At 40.0% G+C, this 22,596-nt stretch overlaps 4 protein-coding genes, 1 long non-coding RNA gene and 1 other non-coding gene across 8 annotated transcripts; 2 read left to right on the top strand and 4 right to left on the bottom strand.

The window, feature by feature from the left end:
* Window positions 1-607: 607 nt before the first annotated feature.
* Window positions 608-999, bottom strand: LOC115011476 (small Cajal body-specific RNA 2). The gene has a single exon (XR_003832594.1).
* A 1,262-nt stretch (window positions 1,000-2,261) lies between these two features.
* On the top strand, window positions 2,262-4,702 carry LOC115010694 (protein FAM107B). 2 transcript variants are annotated; one of them, XM_029435409.1, is made up of 5 exons: window positions 2,262-2,315; window positions 3,359-3,386; window positions 3,513-3,663; window positions 3,778-3,922; window positions 4,604-4,702. In XM_029435409.1, exons 1-5 carry the CDS (start codon window positions 2,262-2,264, stop codon window positions 4,700-4,702), a joined length of 477 nt encoding a protein of 158 aa, XP_029291269.1. The 2 variants fall into 2 exon arrangements, with proteins under 2 accessions (XP_029291269.1, XP_029291268.1); XM_029435408.1 differs by having other exon boundaries at window positions 2,296-2,415.
* Window positions 3,341-7,604, bottom strand: LOC115010696 (uncharacterized). Of its 2 annotated transcripts, XR_003832514.1 has the most exons (4): window positions 7,470-7,604; window positions 4,586-4,675; window positions 3,771-3,880; window positions 3,341-3,646 (listed from the first exon to the last, which is right to left on the bottom strand). It is a non-coding gene; the product is annotated as an uncharacterized LOC115010696 (long non-coding RNA). The 2 variants fall into 2 exon arrangements; XR_003832513.1 differs by having other exon boundaries at window positions 3,341-3,880.
* A 2,478-nt stretch (window positions 7,605-10,082) lies between these two features.
* inavaa (innate immunity activator a) lies at window positions 10,083-17,313 on the top strand. Its single transcript, XM_029436111.1, is given in 11 exon segments — window positions 10,083-10,096; window positions 12,258-12,347; window positions 12,785-12,918; window positions 13,076-13,198; window positions 13,284-13,518; window positions 13,624-13,677; window positions 14,427-14,434; window positions 14,436-14,653; window positions 15,016-15,162; window positions 15,305-16,001; window positions 16,810-17,313. Coding segments are annotated over 10 exon segments (1,773 nt in total). The 5' UTR covers window positions 10,083-10,096; window positions 12,258-12,283; the 3' UTR covers window positions 16,903-17,313.
* A 179-nt stretch (window positions 17,314-17,492) lies between these two features.
* Window positions 17,493-20,936, bottom strand: LOC115011133 (uncharacterized). Its single transcript, XM_029436112.1, has 8 exons — window positions 20,661-20,936; window positions 19,614-19,770; window positions 19,496-19,536; window positions 19,356-19,406; window positions 19,138-19,271; window positions 18,919-19,041; window positions 17,954-18,067; window positions 17,493-17,876 (listed from the first exon to the last, which is right to left on the bottom strand). Exons 1-8 carry the CDS (start codon window positions 20,856-20,858, stop codon window positions 17,729-17,731), a joined length of 966 nt encoding a protein of 321 aa, XP_029291972.1. The 5' UTR covers window positions 20,859-20,936; the 3' UTR covers window positions 17,493-17,728.
* Window positions 20,869-22,256, bottom strand: LOC115011134 (lymphoid-restricted membrane protein-like). Its single transcript, XM_029436113.1, has 5 exons — window positions 22,099-22,256; window positions 21,654-21,714; window positions 21,498-21,570; window positions 21,386-21,413; window positions 20,869-21,018 (listed from the first exon to the last, which is right to left on the bottom strand). The coding sequence occupies exons 1-5, from the start codon at window positions 22,108-22,110 to the stop codon at window positions 20,869-20,871; spliced, it is 324 nt and encodes a 107-aa protein (XP_029291973.1). The 5' UTR covers window positions 22,111-22,256.
* Window positions 22,257-22,596: the final 340 nt, after the last annotated feature.

Genomic DNA, 22,596 nt, shown 5'->3' with positions numbered 1-22,596 from the left:
ACAATACTAACATACCAATGTAAATTTAATGAGTTATTCCTTCTTCCAAAAGCAGACTGCATAGGCCATTAAGTGGCTTTGACCAAACTTGCTTTGGTATCTCTTCACAACCATGTGGACAAGAGTAACAAGTACAGCACCCAATAACAATTTAAATGTATATACGCAAAGGCGTGTATTGTTTTAACAGACTGGGAAAAGGTAAAGCTACCCTTTAAAACGGGAGAACAGTCCCGAAACAATTACTTAGTTGTTGTTTCTTAACTGAAACTTGGTTAGATGGAAACAGTAGAGCGGTTATTACATTGAATCAGACCCTCCCAACTTTAGTTTCGGGTGCAAAAGAAAGGATTACTTCCCGTTTGCCGCTGTTCCCCCCCCCCCCACCCCATTTTATAAATACGCTTACCTTGCCTTTAAAAGGCCTGCATGAAATTCATCTCAAACCTCTGAGTGCCTTTAAATGTTTAGACAATTTTAGCAAAAAAAAGGAGGCAGACATCTTGTTTTTGAAACAAGCGGTCTTGCCATACATCTACGTTTCCTACGTTAACCTTTAAAACGATCAATAACGCGCAGGGCTCCTCGCGCCGCTTCTCGGTTGTGGTTAGATCAGAATCGCCTCTTTACTCATTGTCCATTGTGAAGCTTGGGATGAACCCAAACTCACCCAGAACTAGTATATCTGATCAATTCATCACCTCTGACCACAACATTAAAGCGTGGAGGCCCTAGTTAACATCTCGCCAGCTGCTCATCGCCATAGAGGCTCGCGGGCGCTTTTCCTATCATTTCCAATCGGAGTAGAGCCAAACTCCGACCAGATCAAATAAGATCACTGTGTAGATTTTTAGAGAAATACAGACTCACTCACACACAAACACGCCACATTTACTCACACAAAAAGTCACCAAACACACACACACACACGCGTCCCACTCACAAGCCATTCAAACTATGAGCATGAGGAACATCCGGGTCGGGTTATAAGCTAAAAGCCGAACGGAATCATGGGACATTGAAAGCAGCACATATTTGTATACCGACCTCATGTGGCCATACATGGAAAATACATTTCGTTCTTTCTCTTTCTTCTATTTCTTCCATCAAATGAGCAAATCTATGAACACAGAAGAAATTTAACATCTTGTTATAAGCTATCAATAATAAAGTAGTACAAATATAATAAGATTTAAAAAGTTACTTAAATAATAATGTAAAAGACTATAACAAGAAACAGGTATAAAGCTGAACCTCAAGTGAAATGGTTTGAGATAAATAATGTTCATATCCATAAATATATGGATAAGTATACAGTATATAAGTATACATGGAAACTGCCATTTGATCAATCTACCATCTCACAAACCACTTGAATTACTGTAAAAACTGAATCTTAATTTTAAGGTTTCAATTAAAAAAATAAAACAGAGGCTTAAACAACACAAATGTGAACATTTGATGAGTTTTGAATGAATTAACTGGTCGTATACTTGCACTCACACACATACACTTTGTTCCTACTGTTAAGGTCAATGCAGTCTGTTTTGGCTGTTCTGTTGTTTTTATCCTGAAGCCGTTTAATCCATGTGTTTGTTTAGTTGGTTTAACCCTTAAAGGCCTAACAATTGAATGAGGCTGCAAATTAAATTTAGCTGGACACCCTATTTATATTACTCTGGCTGTATTGTCTCATTAAACAAACACACAAGTAAAGAAGCAAACAACTACATGACTAAAGCTTGTGCCATATCACTTCAGGTTGTAATGGTACAAACACACACTGAGTGCTGCTCAGAAACCACAAAGATATACCAAGAGTGTTGCTAAGGCAGTGTGACCTGTGAGAAGTTTTGAAAATGTTGATTATGCACAGTTCAGATCATTTCCACCTCAATGTAAAGATTTACTAAATTAGTTCAAATACAGCAAACACAATACCATAAACTGGTAATTGCAACTAATTGTTATACTTGTACGCCTCCAACCAATAAGAACAATTATAAAGTGAAAAATCCGACACAAAGCAGCATGTTAGTATGCCGGAAAGTCTTTGTTGTTGGAGTTGATTTGTTATAGAGCTGTGTTAGGTCGGTCTTAAGCTGCATTTGCGTCTGTGGCAATTACCTAATCTAGCCTCCTATGCCCAGTGGGGGTTGTGCAGTAATCTTGAAAGGCATAATAAGATTTCAGTGCATAGTACCACTGTTGACTACGGCTAGGTGGCACATTGAGTCTGAGGATCCCTCACCAACAGCAATATGTTGGACTTGGACGCAGCAGAGAAACAGACAACAGACCGACTATGTGAGGAGGTGTGATTCTTTAAACAATGGATTAAAACAGAAACCCTGTAACTGGACAGACACAGTGGACCTCCACCGTCCTGCCATGGAGGGGTCAACTGCAAAAAAAGTGAGTTGTTTTCTTCACGTTTACTCTTGTCTGGTGAGTGACAGGTCAACGTCTGGTTTGGTGGCCATCTGTCAGAGGTTAAGTTGACTTCTGTCAGGCTGTCAGTGAGTTTACAGTTGTGGTTTGTTTGAATTACAATATACTTTGTCTAAAATGTTCTCACAGACAATTCAGAGCGTCTGTTCAAGAGAGTAAGAGAAATTATGAGATTAGGTGGAGTGATTTTGCTTGAATCCATCCCAGCCCTGCAGGCTCTGACTGGAACAATGGCTTCCATCAGGTCAGACACTCGTCAGGTTATCTGTCAGCTCAAAACTCTCTGCAGGAGCCCAGGGAGGGGCAGGATCTGGAGGCTTATGTCTGTCACAGGAACAGTAAAAAGCACAATAAAGTTCTGAGCTCCAAGAATCCCAGGAGCAGAGCTGAGGGATCTTATGGTCAGCCGCAGGGCAGTTTGTAGCAGAAACATGTTTGATTTACAACAGCATCTACCATCTGTTACTTGCTCAATGTGATCCTCTCCTCCTGGTTATCTGGTTTCAGTGGGTGTGGCAGAGGTATGCGTCCGATTGTGTTACAGTAGGATGTCATGCCAAATTTTCAACCCGTGTTGTTGAGTGTAATAAATGCAGATATTTAGATAATTGTATTTTTAAATTACTGCTTGGACTGTGTTCATGTTTTGATCAGCTGTTGCGTCACTTTCTTGCTCCAATTAAACACAGCTCACCTGTTTAAGCAGCACAGCGGGTACTGTCCCTTCCTGCTCTTACAGTATCTAATTATACCCCCTGTCCAGTCAGGCAAATATCAAAATAAAGATGTTTGATTCATCAATGTTAACATGTTTGGCTCAGCTAGTGGCTGTGTAATAATGTACTTGTCAAATAACTAACAGGGTGTCTCTTCTCTTTTTTATTCTTTCATACTTTTTAACCAACAGAAACCAGGATATGGAAATCACAAAAAAGGTATTTAACGTGTCAAACATTTTTCTATTCATCCATTTCAAGATTGTATCAGAATTAGAGATCAGATCTGAGGAGGTAAAAGTCAAAGTAAACAGGTAGTGATATGAGTTGTTTTGTGTTCGTCAGAGACGTCTGTTGGCCGCCAGCGGCTGGCCCGTCAGTCCACAGCAGACTGCAGCGGGGACGAGGGCATTCGGCTCAGGAAACTGAACGGCTCCTCAGTGGAGGCACCGAGCTACCAGAACCTGCACCGGGAGCTGCTGCTCAGCCATAAACGGTACAGGAGGTCAAACACTGAAAACACCTCCTCTATCTGATCCTAATGGGGTCAACATTAGAAACCGAGCAGGGTGGATTGTGTGTGTAACTGTGACTCTGACTGACCCTGCAGGGGCCTGCTGCTGGAGGAGAAACCGGAGCTGAAGCGAGTGTTGGAGCAGCGCAGACTGGAGCTGCACAAGGAGGAGGAGATGGCAAAACGGCGGCCATCAGATCTGGAGACGGAGCTCCGCAAGAGGCAGCAGAAGATGCAAGAGGTCAGCAGAAGCACATAAATGAGAGACATTAATAAAGGAATACAAATGATTTCATTTTGGCCAAAACACACAGGGGTTGTTAGTAAAGGATTATCAGAGTCAATACCAGGGGTTAGCAGGGGAAGGTTAGTATATTTACTCAATACTAAATACTACACAGTGTTTATCTGACAGCTGTAAGTGTTTTACTTTCAAATTTAGATCTTACATTAAAAAAACCGTATGGTAAGCTTAAAATCACAATGCATTGTTAAAGATGAATCAGTGTCTCCCAAACCTTTCTGGTTGTGGCCCCTTATAAAAAAAAGCTGTGTTTAGTTCGGCCCCATGTCACCTTTCAAATGGTGCCATTTAAATAACAGTTCAACAAAGACGACAAATGATCAGATATTAAAAATCTTAAAAGCAAAGAAATTAAGACAAATGTCTGTAGCAGAACGTTTTTTCTTCACTCTTACCCTTTAAATAATGCGAGACCCCTCTGATTGATCTTTGAACCGTTTACGAGGGGTACAACCCCGAGGCTGGAAATCAACAACTAGCAAGATTTCTTGGCTAAATCTAACTGTGTTTACGCCTAAATACTATTTAAACCTTGGTGATTGAAGTTTGGTTACTGCCTTTGATCTGTACTAACTGGATGGTAACATGGATGACACTGACTTGTGTTTTGTTTTCCAGTATGAGCAGGAGGAGATCAGGCAGCGGGAGAACCAGCAGAAGATCCCAGAGTTTGTCCGTGTGAAGGACAACCTGAGGCGGACACAGACATCTGAGTAGTTAGGCCCCTTCAGTATCTCACCATAGCTGCCAATCTTTATGTTCACTGCTGAGTTGTACATCACAGAGGCACCAGCTCATTATTAATCTTTTATTATTTATTCATCATTTTTTAGATAAACAGGTTGTAGGGTGTGCATATCCAAAACAAAAAATCAAACTAAGGCAAGAATCAGAAAACTTCCAGCTATTTTAATTGTGCATTTTGATCTAACAGAGATCTTCATCAGGCATCATCAAAAATCCTTCTTAAAACTTTGTAACAGTTCTGTTTCTGATGAGGGAGTGGAAGTGCTCGTTTTTTTATTCATAATTATGTGGATCGACATTTGTTGAAGACAAGAGGGTTAATGTTTTTTATGTTTTTTATGGTCATTGTTCTATTTAATTTTTCAACTTCTCTGCTTCCTCTTGGATTAAAGGAGCATGTTTTATTGTTTGTTGAGTGAAAGGGCTACATCCGTCTAATTCTTCACTTTCTATAAGTCCACTATGGGATTGTTAACAGAGACATTTCTCAACGGAACTGTTTTGTATTAATAGAAATCCCCCACAAATGTGCATGTTTGTGTATCTGTTTCTGTCATGACTTTTGGTTTTAGTGTGTCCGTGTGCTGTGGAAATAAAGGCTTTATGGTTTGCAGAGATGTGTTGTTTTGTTTGACACAATTCAAAGCAGTGGGGATTGATTTGCATGCAGCTCTCCTCCCTGAGGACTCTCACGCTTCTTTCACATGGATATTGGACTTTGTTTAATTAGATGATCTTTTCATTCCATCACGGGACCAGAGGAGAAAGCACAGGCCATCTGGAGGAGGCTTTCAGGATATATAGGCTAGCAATACCCAAGGGCCTGGTTAAGGCACTGGAGACATTTGGGATAGTCAGGGATGAAGGCAAATAAAAACAGCCTGTTTGTTATTTCAGAATTACAATTAGATTATTTTTGGAACTCATACACAAATAAAACCCAAAGTACAACACATAATTAGTGATGAAAGAAGTAATCCGATCTTAAGTATAATCAGCGAAGTTTACTTAAAGCATCAAAAGTAAAAATACTCAATAATTAAGATTGTTATTAGTATATACTATATATCATAATACTAGATTATTGATACTGATACATTAACATGTAAGCAGCATTTTAATATTGCTGGTCCAGGTGGAGCTAATCCAAACTACTTTATATACTGTTGTTGTATCCATGTCTATGTTCATAATAGCTCTGAGAAATCATAATCTGCAAAGTAACTAAACACGGAAATGCTTTGCTTTAATAATAATAACTTTGTTTCTATAGCTCCTTTCAAAACTAGAGTTACAAGGTGCTTCACAGAATACAACACCAAACAATAGAACAGAACTTCATACACAGTACAATAAAATGAATTAAAACAGGACTCCAATAATCTTATTTCTAAAATCTAATCTGATATTGAGGGGAGGTGTGATCCACAGTTTTGGAGCTGAAATAGTAAAAAGCATGATCACCTTTGTTTTAAGCCTGGATCGTGATACTTTTAACAACATTTGATTCTCTGACCTGAAGGGTCAGAAAAAGACCGTCTAGCGATTTAAAAGTAATCAATAGAGCCTTAAATTGAAATCTGTAGAGAATTGACAGCCAGTGTAATTCGGACAGGACAGGACAGGACTGGAGTGATGTGATTTTTAATAGCACATTTGTTTAACATTATGTAATGTTTACTTGTGTGGACCCCAGGAAGAGTAGTTGCTACCTTGGTAGTGGCTAAAGGGAATCCAAATGAAATAAAATAAAAATAGTAACGTTGGCTAGTAAAAATAACAATATTTCCTTCTGAAATGTAGTGGAGTAAAAAGTAGCATCAAATAAAAAGGTATATACATTTTCACTTACAATATTTGAGTAAATATATTAATTACTTTTCACCACAACATATGATACAATAAAGATTAAAGTAAGCATAAATAAACTAATCAAGAAAATCATCCTACAGCATGAAATTCTCCTCAGGCCGTGGTGGAATATAACTAAATGCATTTACTCAAGTGCAGTTTAGAGGTACTTGTACTTTACATGGGTAGGCTATTTCCATTTCCTCCTTCTATATACTTCTACTCCACAACATTTCAGAGGGAAATATTGTAGTACATTTTACTCAACTACATTTATTTTAATGATTTAGTTACTAGTTCCTTTGCAGAGTTAGATTATTAATATAAATGATAAATTAACAAAAACTTCATGAAATATCGTTATAGGTTAAACTACCCAGTAGTATATAAAGTGATTCAAATGTACTAGCTGCAACTTTTAAAGTGATGAACACATTAATACAACAATAATTATAGTCCAATAATAAATATATGATTCTGAAATGGGCGATTCTGCATCATGACTACTTTTACTTTTGCTAGGCCTAATTTAAGTAGCCTATATTTAGATGCTTTTATAATTTTACTAAAGTAACATTTTGAATGCAGGACGTTTACTTGTAACAGAGTAGGCCTATTTGACACCTAGCTATTGTTAATGTTACTTAAGTCAAAGATCTGAGTACTTCTTCCACCACTGCAAGTAGCCCATTTATAGCTTAGTAGAAATAATGTGAGTCAGCAATCAAAAGTAGCATGCATCCATCTCTACAATATAATTATGTTTTTATGTATTTTTAGATGAATGGGTGGCACATCTTGGCACAAACAACACCATTTTTCATCATCATCATGGCGGAAGGAAGAGGTGAGTGTGGTCTTGTTTTTACCACCACCACTTACTCACCAGCTGTCCTGGATTTTACCAAAACTTGTCTCTCCCTCCGGCCATTCTTCTTTTGTGCCTCTTTCCAAATTAAAAGCCCCCTCAGTGAGTCGCGTGCTGTGTCAATATAAGCAGAGCGTGTCTGGAGAGTCAGCAATGACGGGCAAAACCATTTCTAAAGAGTCCGGGGAGATCAAAGGCACCGATCAATTTACTTTTCCTGTTAAAAACTTACTTGAGTAAAAACAAATAGTTTTAAGATAGTAAAGAGATATACAATACCCTTTGACGTAAATATAAGAAGAAATTAGTTACCAAAGAAACATTTTAGCAAATATGCATTAAATGATTCCCCCTTCACCGAGACAGTGGAGTTGACTGAAACAGATGTCCCAAGCGTCGTTCTCACATCTGAGCAGAGAAAGTCAGAGAAGATGCTGTAGAGGAGCAGAGAATATACTCAAGGTGAGTACAACATACTTTCTGTAGCTTAACAACATTATATTTAAAGGGAAAACACATTAGCAGCAACATTAGTACTCCCGGTATTAAGCTAGCATTAGGTGTGTGAGGCGAGGGATGATGTTACAGGTCGGTAAACTTTTTAGAGAACCGTTAATTTGCTATTTAGGCTGTATATAACTCTTAAAAACATGGAATTAATGTAATTAAGATAAGGCCTGACTCAAGTTGTGTACTTAACTACATTTATGAGGTAACGTTATTTTGTCTGCTACTTTCTACTTCTACACTACTTTTTATTTAACTACATTTATTTGAAGACAGTTGTAGTTACCAGTCACTTAACATACTTTAAATCCAAAACATACAGAAAGTATGACGCATTTACTTTTGATAATGTAAGTACATTGTGTTCATAATACCGCTGTATTTTTATTGAACTAAAATCTTACACACAGGATTTTAAATTGTGTGATATTTACCATGTTTAGTACTATAAGAGGATCTGAGTACTTCTTCCACCACTGCTCTTTAAAAAACTATACAATAAATGTATGTAGATATACAAAGAGTTAAAGCTCCTCACAATCACAACTTTCAAGACTAAGCAATTATGATGAATGAATACAAAACAGCTACAATCTGGAAGTCTCTGCAATACTTGTTCCGTACTGTACCATCAATATGAACAGGTTGCTTTCACTGATTAACAACTCTGTAGGATTTATTTGGGGCAGCAGGCTGGTTGGTGGCAGCAGCAGAATAAACAAAATCTCCATCAGTCCACATGTTGACAGACATGCAGTGCTACCGTGGTGCTAAAGACAACACCTCGGTGTGGTTATGCCCCCGGAGTCCCCCAGTTCTTTTGTAAACGGTGGGTACTTGTGGGTGAAAAGCTGTAACCACATCCTGCCACAGGAGCCCGAGATGACCATCATTGTCCATTCAGAGGCCTCAGAAATGATGACTCAGAGGGACAAGGTGTCATGATCCCTGGTCAGCCCTTCAGCCTCTGGAGAACAATGGAGCATCTCTTCTTGCCCTCTATATTTACGCTGTCGTTTGGCTGTGACAGAGCTGGTGTGTCTGGCCAGCATATGGCCTCCAGTGACTGAGCGCAGGCCGATATGGTGCTTATTACCCCTGCATTGTCTCTGCTAGAAAACTAAGACCCCTGCACTTCCTAACAGTGTTGATATGACAAAGAAGAAGATGAAGAAAGAGGCTGACAGTGTTTCAGTCTTTGATACAGACAGTGCTCTTAATAATAACCTTGGCGTTTTATGTTATCACAGCCTCTTGACTGCATTTTGCTACGTTTACTTAAATATAATAATACCACAGTGTAGAAATACTCATGTAAAAGTCCTGTATCCAAAACTTTACTTAATAAACTTACAAAGGTATTACCGTTAGAATATACTTAAAGTACCAAAAGTAAAAGTACTCATATGCAGTATGGCCCATTTTAGAACATATATATTATATTATTGGATTATACATTTTGATGCATTAATTTGTTTAATGTTGCAGGTGGGGCTACTTTATATACTGCCTGATGCATTAATGCATAAAAATACATCATTATTTATAAATTTGTTATATTTTGAATCAATAATTTGACTCTGCAAAGTAACTACAGCTGTCATAAATGTAGTGGAGTGAAAAGTATTTGCTTCTAAAATGTAGTAGAAGTATAAAGTACAGTGTACTTAGTTACTTTCCACCACTTTTTATTGCAGTCTCTGGAGTTTCCACACTCAACGCTGCTTCTTAAGACAAAGATCTGACTCCAGCTTCGTAATACAACACTTCATTTTTTTTCTCCTGCCGGTCCCCCACATCGATGCACTTTTCTTCCAGCAGCCCATATTGTGTGCAGAGTGTACCCATTTTGCTGAATGGATTTTGGCTTTTCGTCAGACTCTGAAATAAGGCATGCTGTAAAGTCGTTTGGTTTCTTCCATAGTATCAGCACTCAGTGGAGAGTCTTAATTACAGGGTTTGAACAGGCCTCGGTCTGGTTTCAGGCATCCCTCACTGTTTCCTCGGCGAGGCTGGTCCCCATCGGTAATTCCAGGGCCGACCACAGTGGTAATGAGCGCGGCGGTGGTGGCCGCATTCCAGGAGATCGCAGCTCCAAAGGCTCATGGGAAAGGGTGGTGGGGGAAGTCTGGGAGACAGTGAGTCCACATCATGATCTCTTGCCATAAACACCCACTTCCGTAGATGTTACACTGTCACAGTCTGCTGAACAGTGAGGATGGATGGGATGGTCAGCTTACACGTTCCTAGATAGTCGTCATTAGCGTTGTGATCACATGTGCCACAATTAAGATGTTTTGACTACATCAATCAAGCCGGGTGGAGACTGTGCTATCAGCAACTATTCCTCCAGGAAATGGACTGCTTTTCCGGTTACACTCAATCAAAAAAAAGTATTGTTCTTTTTGGCTCTCCATCAACACTCCCACGACTCCAGGTTTTTATGTAAGTTATGACAAATAGCATCAACGTCTTGGCAATAAGCAACTTCTAGTCAGATCTGTTCTTTACCCGAATGCACCCACCCACTCACACAGCCTAGACCTCCGACCACAGACTCTTGTGAAAGTCTTCAGAGAGTTATGGGGTGTAAGCTGGTAAATCCCACATTACCCTGCCTGTCTCTGATTACCAGGCTGGATTCCTGTTGACGTCTTTAGTTTTAGATTGCTGCAACATGGAGCAATGTGTCTGAGCGTACAGCAGGCCTCGACCTCACCCAGTTAAAACTCAGCACTGTTCCTTTCCCCATCTCTCTCTGCAGCCTTGTCTCAATATTGGCCCAACATTGTGCTCAGGCCTGAAGCAGAGTTGTCAGCAGATATTGCGCCCACAGCAGATTATTGAGGCCGGTTGGTGGATACAGGACCTTTGTTGCAGTGTTGTTTTACTGACTCGAGCTGCCTGTGCCTCATTGTACGATACAGCTGCTCATAGCTGCGTCAGTTCACATGAGTTGCGGTGGTGAATAGGTCAGGCTATGAGATACACAATAATATCCTGTCTACCTCTGAGTCCTCTTGGTCCCTACAGGAAAAGGCCTGATACCAATCTCCAAACATAACGGGTGAGACAAGAGTTGAGGATTATACATGGATCACATTCATTCATGTGGAGTGTGTTTTCATGTCAACTTGCTTCCCCATTATTTCTGACAGCAGATGCAACGATTAGTCAGTAAAAATAATGCTAAATCTTGCACAAATGGCAGAAAATGCTGTTTTCATGCTCTCAAATATGGAGATTTCTGCTTTTCTCTGTTTTATGTCACATTGAACTGAATATCATTGATTGTTCTAGTAAATAATCTGCAGATTAATTGATAATGAAAATAATCGTGAGTTTCAGCCCTATTCCTGACTAATCATTTACTTCTCAACTGAGCTGTGTTTGCATGATGAAACTACTCTAGGAGTTATCATTGAAGTAATTAGTGAGGCTAACAATATCCTTTAATCATGTTAGTGCCTGTAACATTGTCCCTTTTGATCTGCTCGACCTTCTTTAGGAGAAGTCTAGGGGGATGAGAAGTCATGTGAAAGCAGTAAGAAATTACTTGACCTAAAAAGAATTGAGATTTCACCAAAACAGCCACACACAGATACATGTTTTCTCCAATTTGTTGTTTGTTATTGATTTCCTCTTGTTGCTGTCCACCAAACATCTGATGACGGCAATGGAACAGAGTGGGCCGTAAACATGAATTGTGCTGTTTGTGAAAGTGTGTTAGTGAAATGGGCAGTGTTGCACAGGAGTCAGCAGGGACCTTGTGATCTGATGCTGCGTGAACAAGCCCAGCATTGAGACATTCTTCCACTTCAAAGCCCCCAGAGGGTTTTCTGGACACTGGTTGAATAGGAGCAAAGGGAGGGGTGCGTGGGGGGAACAGGTGCAGTCCATGAGTGGGGTAATTCCCGCTGCCATCTGCTTTCTTTTTCGGGGTCCGGGCTCTTTAAACGCCCTCTGACACGCCTCATGGCGACACGCTCCCCTAGCCAGCCGCACTGTGCCCCATCACCATGGCACCAGGATTCGGATTAAGCCCCGCACATGTGCCGAGTCAACCATGGGGGTCTGCCTCTTTTGTGAGGGAGAAAGAGGTGGAGGAGGAGGAGGGGGGAGATGGAGAGCTGCATGGATAAGTGTGTGAAAGGACACTCGCCAGTCTTTCACTTTTGTTACGTAAAGCAGCAGCAGGGAGCATGAATGAAGCCATGTGGTGGGAAAACAACAGGAGAATCTGTATAAGTAATCAATCTTATTTTTACAAATCTAAGTCATATCTGCTTATTTCAACAGGTTCTTCAAAAAGGTTAATAGTCGAGATGACGGCCATCGAGAGTAAAGAGGAGATCAGTGACACTGACAGTGGGATTATTGTGCACTCTGGTAAGAAGATCACCAAAAAATACAACATCTGATTTCCACGTATGTCATGTCTAGAGTATAGAGTAGGGCTGCATAATCAATATAACACACAACAATAGAAATTCTGATAGGAAAACAGCATATTTATTTATCTTTTAATGGCTCACTTTTAAGATTCATTAACATTTTATGCTATTTTTGATTAACCTTATCGTCCCAAAGTGAATTTGACTCACAGTATAGGAACACAAAAAGAACATTTCAAGTATGTTTGTTATAAAATGTAATGCCAGATGGAATGAAAGAATTCCTGGGTCATCCATAGAGAAATTGTATAAATGATATACAGTAATAATATTGAAAAGTTAATTTATTTCAATGACTGGTAGAGATCATGATGAGGAAAGCCTGATCTAAGATCAGAGACAATAATCTGATCTTCTGTGTATTCGCTGCAGTTCCAGACAGCCCCACGTCCCCAGTGAAGGACCTGACCACACACACCAGAGCCCTGAAGCTGAAGCACCAGTCGCTGGAGGAGCGTCTGGAGCTCTGCCTGCTGGAGCTCAGGCAGCTCTGCATCAGGGAGGCAGTAAGTCATTTTTAGATGATAATATCTACATCCTACCAATATATTACTGTGTGCTTTGATTAGTTCTACAGATTGTGAGGATTAGTTATACTTGCATTTTGTGTGTAAGGGTTACACTTTCCCCCTTTTTGTAATCTCTTTTATTTTGAATTCACAGGAGCTGACTGGTAAGCTGCCCTCAGACTATCCTCTGATGCCCGATGAGAAGCTACCCCGGGTCAGAAGGAGGATTGGAGCTTCCTTCAAGCTCGACGAAGGTCTGATCCATCTGGATACACAGGTAGGGGCCTCAGTGTTTGCTATTTTTGTGGAAAGAAAGCGATTACAATTCAAAAACTAAATGTCAGAATCTGTTTTTATTTTAGGATTCAGAGCTGCAATTGCTGGAAACTGACTTGGCTCTTCAGCGGCAGATTTATGAGGCGGCCCGCAAACTCTCCCAGGAGGACAAGCTCAGTAAACCACAGAAGAAGAGCCGGCTGCAGCAGTGCAAGAGGGAGGAGAAGAAGGTGAAGGATCTGCAGGAGGCCGTGTTCCAGCAAAGGATCAAGAGCCAGTGCAACTCTCCGTGCATCAGCATCTCAAACAACCAAAACAAAGGTGAGGGACACGACCGCCCTCTGCAGGCCAAACTGTGCACTGCACTCACGAACACATTCAGTGGGTTTGATGGACACTTTTATAATGTTCCCTCTCTGTCTGCAGATCTGAGCATGTCTGATGACAGTTCCCTGTCTGACGTGGTGGCCCTGGATGATGGTGAGTGGGGAGTTAATTTATAAACATAAGCTTTGAAGATTATCATCACTCTGACAAACATGCTTAGATTTAGACATAGAGTAAATAAAAGTATGGCTAGGACTTTCTATGACACTCAGGTCTATAATGTTTAAAGAACATACTTATAATGCATTATATTCTGTTTATAGCACGGTACAATTATAGTTATAAGCATGCATAAATATTCAAACTGCTATACAACACTGATCAAAACACATTATAAAGAATTTCATAATGACTTATAAGGTAATAAGGATCATAATACTTCATAATTTGCTGGTCACTCACTAACATATTTTTGCAAGCCCATGTCTATAATGCATTATAAACATACTTATAATGCATTATATGATTGTACTGCTTATAGTGTATGATTATAATGCATTATTAAAATATTATATTATAATAAAACGATAGGTATTATAATACACCTTGCAAAAAAGAAGATGGAAAATAAACCATTTTTGAAATATTATGATACTTGACCTTAAGTCATTACAAAATGCTTTATAATTTGTTGTTGTATAAAGCATTACATTTTAAATATGTATGAGTGCTTGTAACTATAATTATACAGTGCTATAAGCAGATCATAGGTATGTTTATGATGCATTATAGAAAGTGCGTCCATATGTGTGAATTAGAAGGATGTAATCGATAACGTAGATGGGAGATGTTCTGGAGCAGCATGATGCCGACTGTTTGATGTTCTCTGTGATCGTCCACAGATGTAGACCCCCCCGGCCTCTCTCGCTCCTCCAGGGTTGGGCACTTCCCATTCAGATCCCCTCCAGCTGTCAGCCACGACCCTGCAGTCGTCCCAGCAGTCATCGAGCCAGCTCAGTGTGGAGTTCGAACGCTCTCCCATCCAGAACTCTCCGTGGAAGGAGTCCAGTCTGGATCAGCCTTACCAGAAGGCCACAAACCTTCAGTCTGCTGGCAGCAGCAGGTCCAGGTAGGAGTCTCAACATGTGATAGCAACCCATTGAATACACGACTGCACTGGGTAGAGTGTGTGTTAGTTTTTATTTTATTTTATTTTTGACTGTTATTTTGACCGTTTTTTAGATCATGCTGTCCCCTGGTGCTGGTGATATATTATAGCTAAAAAACTAAATATGAAATACACCAACGTTCATTTTTACTTAGTATCAATTCAGTTAATTTCAGTTAATTTTAAGCTTTTCTTGAAGAATGTTGTTTATTTTCATTTCAGTTTTTTGCTATAAGAGAGCAATAAAAAGATAAAAGAAAAACAAGGTGCTTGGTGTCAGTGTTCAAATCTCACATCATCCTTTCTGTTTTTGTTGTGTGCAGTAGTCCAGCAGGAACCCAGATATCTGCAGAGAGCATAATTCCTCTGTCGCAGTTTATAAAGAACGCGGCCCTGCGTCAGAACCACTCCACCAGCGCCCCCTCCACCCCGGAGCTGCACGTACGCCGACAGTACTCCCAGTCCTTCAGGTATACAGAGAAGTCAGATTCATAAGTACACTAATGCACAAAGAGCATTCATTTCAACTAATACAACTTTAACATACTTACATACAGTTTTAACAACAACATGTATTATAATTTTATAATTCCACATGATATGTCTCCTCAGACTTCCCAAAAGTAAGCCACCTGCTGACATGGAGCGCCTCAACTCAGAGAAAAATCGAGGGCGAGCCAGGCTGCCTCAGCGGCGCTGCGTGGCTGACTTCATGGTGCGTTCTCCAGAGTACTCTCCCATGCGTCTTTACCAGTCCAGCTCGGAGGACAGCAGCTCGGAGCACTCGTCCTCCTCCTACATTAGCTCTCCTGGCAGGGAAAGACCCACTGAGATCCCGAAGCTCTGCCCGCCCCCTTACGGATTCCACTTCGGAGCACAAAAGAAAGGGCTCTCCAGCTTCTCCAGTTCACCCAATAACAACAACCAGTCTCAGGCCAGCCCCGGCTACACCAGGGCGATGGCAGAAGAAGGCCTCCTCTCCCCTCAAGACCCAGACGTTGGAAAGTTCTTCCTGTCGTCTCCTCCTGTGGCACACAGCCCTCGGCAGGGACAGTGGCAGGAGGGAGCATCGTTCCCAAGGGGAATCCTAAAGCCCCCTCCACCTTACACCAGGCTTGTGCGAACGCCCTCACTGAAGGAGTACCCGAACCACGCCTTCAGGCTGCTGCCCAGGGATATTGTGTCAGAGGAGTTGAAGTCCTGGCATCAGAGGAATCAGCTGCAGAAGATACGGCCAGGCTGTGTGGATCAGCAGAGCTCCCTGAATGTGAGGAGCCCCACCTCACCTCACCTGGCTCCATTCAAACAGGTACTGATAATGTTTTCAAAAACAAGACTTCTAATATACATTCGGGCTGCAGCAAGTCTGTCGATTATTTTCCTGATAAATCGATTAATTGGTCTATAAAACGTCAGAAATCAATGAAATATGATTCAAAGATGACGTTTTCAAATGTCTTGGTTTGACATCTGAACCCAATATTCAGTTTCTAACCATGTTAATTAGGACTGCACGATAATATTCCATAATGTTGTTGAAGACTGCGATAATGATATTACTCAAGATAAACAGATATCGCAGTGTGCTCGGTTCTACCTTTCTGCTGCTTGCAGTACACTGCTGAAGCACAACGAATGGCTTGTTGAACAAAGTGAAGCAAATTATTTAGTTTATTGAACAAATGAAACATTAAACTGAACACAAAAGGCACCAATAAAAACAAAAAAGGATCATTAAAGAATGACATCTTAAGGGTCTGTTCTCTACTGATGCTCTCTTTCCTCTAAAGCTGCTTTCACATGATCAGCGCTAAAAGCACTCTGCGCTGGCTGCGGGGTTGTTTTCCTCTGGAGAGAGCGGCGCTGCCCTACAAAGTTCAAATTATTTCAACTTTGACCTTGATTGCCGTTGAACTTTCAAAGTGCAATCAATGAACTAACAGCTCTCACATGTCAGGAGCTGGAAACATTACATTATTTGGCCTTTTTGCTTCAAACATTTATTAATTGATTATTGAAATAATTGCTGATTAATGTTTTTTTGACCAACTAACCGGATATACAATATATTTATGTACAGAATGCATAAGATGAACACTGAATTCCTGTTTTCACAGGGTTTGAGTCATGTGATTCTCCAGAGAGCTGCAGACGGGACTCCAGTCCAGTGGTTCATTGCAGAGGATGCTGAAATTGTGAGCCAGGTGTAACTGAGCGCTCTGCTGCTCTGTAGTGTGTTCAGCAGGAAGCGTGTTATTCCTCTCTATTTATCTCTGTATTTATTAAGGCTTTGGACTCTCTGTGAGATCGTATGTTGACATGATGCTGAAAACGCGGACCTATCGGTTCCCCGATCAGCACATTTCTCTCTCGTCTTTTAATTTAAACTTAATGTAAGGTGGTATGCCAGTTTTATTTATATTAAATTGTTTTCTAATAGATGTTTCTAAAATTTCTGAAGTGAATTTAGGTTCATACAAAACAGATTTAAATCACATTTGCTGTGGTTTCAAGAGTTTCTTTGTGTCTGGCACACATTTTGCACATGAAATTCCTCTACAGTAGTTTTCAAATCATTTTCCCCATTCCTAATATAATTATTATATTATACTATATTTATCTGCTGATGAGAGTTTCCCTCTTGCAAAATAAATATAAATATATATTGCTAAAATGTTGATAGACCTTTGGAAATGCTTTGCGCTTCTTTATATAAATATAGTTCAAACTTAACATCTAGCCTTGAGGTGAAGTGAATCTTAACGTTTGCTATTAACTCTTAATAATCAGTCACTGATGCTTTAAACGGTGGTTTGATGTCTTCACTGCAGTTTGGTGTTTTCTTACTAACCAAGTGATTGTATCAGTTTTGATATGTTTTGTATATTTATAATAAAAAAATACAGCTGAAAGTTAAGTGTGTGGCTTTGTTAACTAGAAGGTAAAAGAACACAAAGTATTTCAAACATAAAATGTTTTATGTTCATATGCAAAGAGTGATGCACATGACTTTAGACAACGTCCCGATGATGATATTCATGGCGCAGGTGCTTCATCGTGGTGCTTCAACAAGAAGTACGTCATTGTTGCGACACAGAAAAGCACAAACAGGTACGTGCAGAAGAGCGCACGGCAGCAATACAGCCAGTGAGCCAGAGGACGTTTTCTCCACAAAGATCGACACCTGAAGAGAGCAGTCAGTCAGTGTCCGCAGGAAACATCATCACAGTGTCTTTTTAAAAAAAAAACATGTTGACTTACGTGCTCACAGAAAACTGTCGGTGAACATTTGTCCTCTTTTTATCCTTGTCTGCTTTTTTCTTTGTTAACGCAGCTTTGCCCTTGTGTCGCTGTCGCAAAGTATCCAAAGGGGAACTGTAACAAAGACATTTTTCCAGTACAGCGTCAACAAAAAGTTACAAAGGGTGGACAAAACAACGGGAACTAACTTTTACTGATAGTGTTTTTAAGGCTGTAGTTAGTACTGTTGCTTTTAGTCATCGTTCCATTTATTCCCACGCCCACAGACAAAACAAAAAGGACAAGATAGAGAATTAAATAGATATTTATACATATTAAAAAACAATCCTAGAAACTAACGAGTATTCATTTGATACATTGATGAAATTAAATGTGTGTAAGAATATGCACCATGTAGGCCTACTAATGCTAACTGAAATATTTAAGATTTTGAAATTCAATGAATACACAGGGATCTCTATAAGACAGCGATGGGTAATAATGCAAGAGCCTTAATACCTTTAACATTTCAGTTCTCAATTGTGCTTTAGTGGTGCATATCAACAGACACATTCACACTGCAACAAGGACAGATACAGTCCTTCAACTACAACTCCTGAAGGTCTGTTTGTGAGCTGCCATGATGAGGTTTTGAGGCGTTACTTGAAATGATTTTGCAAGTTTGTGACTAAAGTACCAACGATTCATCTGTCCTCTTTGTAAGTTGTCTTAAAAACTGAAAATATGTAATAATTTGCTTCTCATGAAACCGAAACATTTAATAAAACATGAAACTTGTATTGTTGCTCTTGCAATTAGACTTTTTTCCCAGCAGGACAACCACAGGTTTACTAACAGCATTAATGATAAAGGTTATTAACTACACTCTTGTCAAAGAAAAGTAATACTTCATAAACGGTAAAAGATCAAAAGCTTCATCACATGTAGTGTTTCTGCTATTTCGTCCATGAACAGTGATTCCAGACCTTTGGTTTTGTATTTTTCTGGTGGTCAGCTGTTTTGATGGGAGGCACTCTGGATCGGGGGTGGGAGGTGGAGGAAGCTCAGCAGCTGGAGCTTCTGGCGGAGTTTCATCTGGATCCAGTGGCCTGGAAAAAAAAGAAAAGAAAAGGGAAATCAGGTGGTGCACACTTGCTGAACATGTGTCCCAGATACAAAACGTAAACATTGAGTCTCTAGTTAACCTGTCGTCCAGGGAGTAGTCGTCGTCATTGGTCATGGGAGAGCAGCTGGACTCGAAGCTCGGGTGGGAAGACGAGCAGGTGAGGAAGGAATCCTTGCTGAAGGACCTCGTAGCTCGTTTCCTCTTTATCTTCTCCTGTAGAGACAAAGAGGGTGACACTCATCTGGGTTTCTGGATGATAACATTTGTGAAAGAAGTTCACTAAAGAGACCGCCCTACCTGGATTTGGCTGGGAATTAGTGTTATGCTGACTCTGCGACGACCACTGTTCTGAAAGAACATAAATAAAAGGCAGTTGAAGTGATGGAAAGGTAGTTGCACGTGTAATAGATGGCTCAATAAGACAAATATCTGCATACCTGCTGAAGGGTTTTTCTTCTGCCGTCACTTTCCTCTGGATCTAGAACAAGAGATTCAGTCAAATGTTGCACATGATGGCAGGACAAGACAAACAGCTGTAGACAGAATACCAGAGACCTGGCGATGCTCTGGGGTCGATGATGTTTCTGTAGGGGTTCTGCTGCTGGATCGTCTTCTTGGCCTCCTCCAGGTCTGCCACGCTTCTGTCATGTCGTCTCCTGAGGTTCTCCACGTGAGCCACCATCAGCTCGACTGCACGACTCACTCGAGCCTCCTATCAGACAGGAAAATAAAATATCACGGAAAAAAAGCCAAAGATCTTAGCTGTTTTTAAAAGCTTTAATGTAATACATTTATAATGTGTTGCAGATCAATATTATGATATTGAAATGCATGAACAGAGAATAGAGAGTTGGTGTACACAGCTGTGCTGCTTATTTAGTGAATCTTATTTCACATGTATTTTATTATACTTCATATTGCTTATATTTTGTACTTATTTATTACCTGTTATCTTTATCTCATGTGTGCCTTATATATCCTTCATGTGTATAGTTTAATGTCATAGAGTAAATCTTTAATAGGCTTTAATGATGGTCAAGCATTTAAAAAGTATCCCTGGTGTCCTATTGTACACTGTGGGCTTCCACACTAATGAATGATTTTATGAATCATTCATTAAGTCATGAATAGAAATGTATAAATCTTTAAACCAAAAAGGTTATTTTTTTCCTTTAAAGAGGTGAAAGCATTGAGATTTTCACAAGAGAAAAGCAAAACTTTGTGTTTTATTTGTCTTCTAACATCATGTGATGTGGTGTGCGTATGTTATGCTTTGGATTTTTTGTTTCTGCATATCAGGGAATTAAATTAGCACGTGCCACCTACCAAACACAGGCTAAATAGAAGATGTATTTATTTATTAAGTTTACATGATCTTTATGTTCTACATAGCTTTTAGAAGAAGCCGACAAAAACAATGGAGTGGCAAAAAAAAAGTATCTACAGTGAACTGTAGAAAATAAATAATTTCAGACTACCTAATAATCATGAATAAAAGAGTTATTCTGGGACCCTTTTTGCTGCCCTGACCCACAGCCTGGAAACCAAAGTCTTAAATTGAGCCACCCAAAATAAAACAGGAGCACAGGAGCCTCAGTGTACCTGGTGCACAGCGCCGAGCACCTCGGCTGTGTTGAAGATTCGTTCCACAGTCCCAGTGAGGATGTCCAGAGACAGCTCCAGCCTCTGCAGGATCTCACTGCGCCTACTGTCCAGACACAGGCCCTTCAGCGTCTGAAAACACAAACACACACGTGCACCTGCCCCTCTGGTGGTGTCATTAAAGCTTATTTCACACATCACGTGTCATTTACTGCACCTCCAGGGTCTCCCTGCCTCTGGTCAGCTCCAGCTGGATGTTCTCCTCAGCCAAGTTGCGCGCGTGCTCCTCCGCCTGCAGCCTCTGCTTCAGCGTGTACTGATCACAGCGGACGGCCAGAGCGATCTGAGAGAAGGCCGTCTGCGAGCAACACCAGTTATTACACCCTTACATGTCAGATGCTTATGTTTTGTGAGGTTTTAAGATGTATTCTTTATGGTTTAAATGATAACATGTGCAGCACAAAATCAAGAGCCACACTCGTTAAAACCCCCGATACACAAAAGGTTAGAATTAAAACATTAAAGGATAGATTCACACTTTTTCAAGTCTGTCTTCAAACACTAGTCAGGTGTCCATATGAGCATTGAAACAGGTGTTGCTTGCTTTAATCATTCCTCCAGTTTATAAGGGTCTTTAAAAGCTAAACTTCTGAATAGGTTTTTACAGGACGGGGACTGTGGGTTCCGTGTTGTTTGAAACATGTGTTGTATGTCACTTTACTTACCTCCAGATCTTTCTCTGACATCTCCACACTGTCAGAAAACAAGACAGGAGAAAGTGTGATGAAAAGTCAGATTAACTCATGTTAAACTTTGATAAATCTGTTATGGTGTCACCTGTTGAGGCCGACACGCTCTATGATGGACAGCTCGTTCCAGCTTGTGAGTGCCGGTTCCTCTTGACTGACTTCTGTTGTAGAGATACGACCCGTTTACATGTAGAGCAATGATACTGGTTTCTGGACTTTTTTATGAACATTTCAAAGCTGTTACCTTCGTCAGAGTCCTCACTGTCCAGCAGCATGCGGGGCAGACTGTTTGTCTCTTCATCAGGCTGAAATTAGTTCAGAAACATAACTTTTTATGTACAAACAATCAGTCATAGCATTTCAATAATAACGAAATAATAAAATGTATTGACTACATCAGAATGTAATATAAATAGTAAGTTTTAGATTCTTACATGCATTTCTTATTTGTGACACATTTTAGAGACTCAAGCTAACGTTCAATTTCAATTGAAAACAATTGAAAAGATAGGGTTGAATTAAGAAATGTTGCTTTATGAATATATTTCCCTGATAAGATAAAGAAAAGGTAACAATAGTTATCACATTCACAATAAGTGATGTGTTTGCTTTCAACATTTAGAAACATAACCTCTATTCCTCAGTATAAACAGGAACAGGTAGGACAGCTGGTAGATTATTCAACTCACCTGAGCGTTCATCTCTTCATCAGATGCTGTTTTCACAAGAATAATCCAAATGTGTTCCTCAGGTTAAACAAACGGTTATTATTTAAATTCTCCTCACAGTCAAAAGCGAAGTTTTTATTGTTGCTGGAAACACAAATATATTCTGAGTTTCTGTCCGTGTTTGGTTTATTTTCTCCCTCGGCCCTTCTCCTGCACTGAGAATAGATAATCCCATTAAGAGATCCACAGTCAAAGCAGCACAGGACGACTGCCCCAAGAGGCTCATGGGTAGCCGAGGCTGTACCTGTTACCTATGCATTTCATAGGAAGGAGGCACTCTTGTATTTAGTTCTATGAATTAAGTATTATGGTTTTTATGATTTCTCTCCATATTTGTATAATGTCTATATATTTGATATTACATGTGCAATATTTTACTTATCTTTTTGTCTCTGGAGTACCACTTCACTGCTTTGTTGGCTGTGGATTGTTGAATGCAGCCGTTTGTAGCACTATTGC

This window comes from Cottoperca gobio, chromosome 7 (genome assembly GCF_900634415.1).
Source record: "Cottoperca gobio chromosome 7, fCotGob3.1, whole genome shotgun sequence".
Lineage (NCBI taxonomy): Eukaryota > Metazoa > Chordata > Actinopteri > Perciformes > Bovichtidae > Cottoperca > Cottoperca gobio.
Note: the sequence above shows the minus strand (reverse complement) of the source record. Positions and strands in the feature narration are given on the sequence as shown.

Excerpts from the sequence above, each read along its gene's own strand:
- LOC115011133 (XM_029436112.1), bottom strand. The coding sequence starts at position 20,858 with ATGTGTGAAATAAGCTTTAATGACACCACCAGAGGGGCAGGTGCACGT. Across the intron at positions 19,771-20,660 it reads TGCTCGGCGCTGTGCACCAG|GAGGCTCGAGTGAGTCGTGC; the intron begins GTACACTGAGGC and ends CCTGTCTGATAG. Across the intron at positions 19,407-19,495 it reads GAAGAAAAACCCTTCAGCAG|AACAGTGGTCGTCGCAGAGT; the intron begins GTATGCAGATAT and ends ATGTTCTTTCAG.
- LOC115011134 (XM_029436113.1), bottom strand. Across the intron at positions 21,571-21,653 it reads CAGTGAGGACTCTGACGAAG|AAGTCAGTCAAGAGGAACCG; the intron begins GTAACAGCTTTG and ends TCTCTACAACAG. Across the intron at positions 21,414-21,497 it reads GAGCGTGTCGGCCTCAACAG|TGTGGAGATGTCAGAGAAAG; the intron begins GTGACACCATAA and ends GTTTTCTGACAG.
- LOC115010694 (XM_029435409.1), top strand. The coding sequence starts at position 2,262 with ATGTTGGACTTGGACGCAGCAGAGAAACAGACAACAGACCGACTATGT. Across the intron at positions 3,387-3,512 it reads ATATGGAAATCACAAAAAAG|AGACGTCTGTTGGCCGCCAG; the intron begins GTATTTAACGTG and ends TGTGTTCGTCAG. Across the intron at positions 3,923-4,603 it reads GGCAGCAGAAGATGCAAGAG|TATGAGCAGGAGGAGATCAG; the intron begins GTCAGCAGAAGC and ends TTTGTTTTCCAG.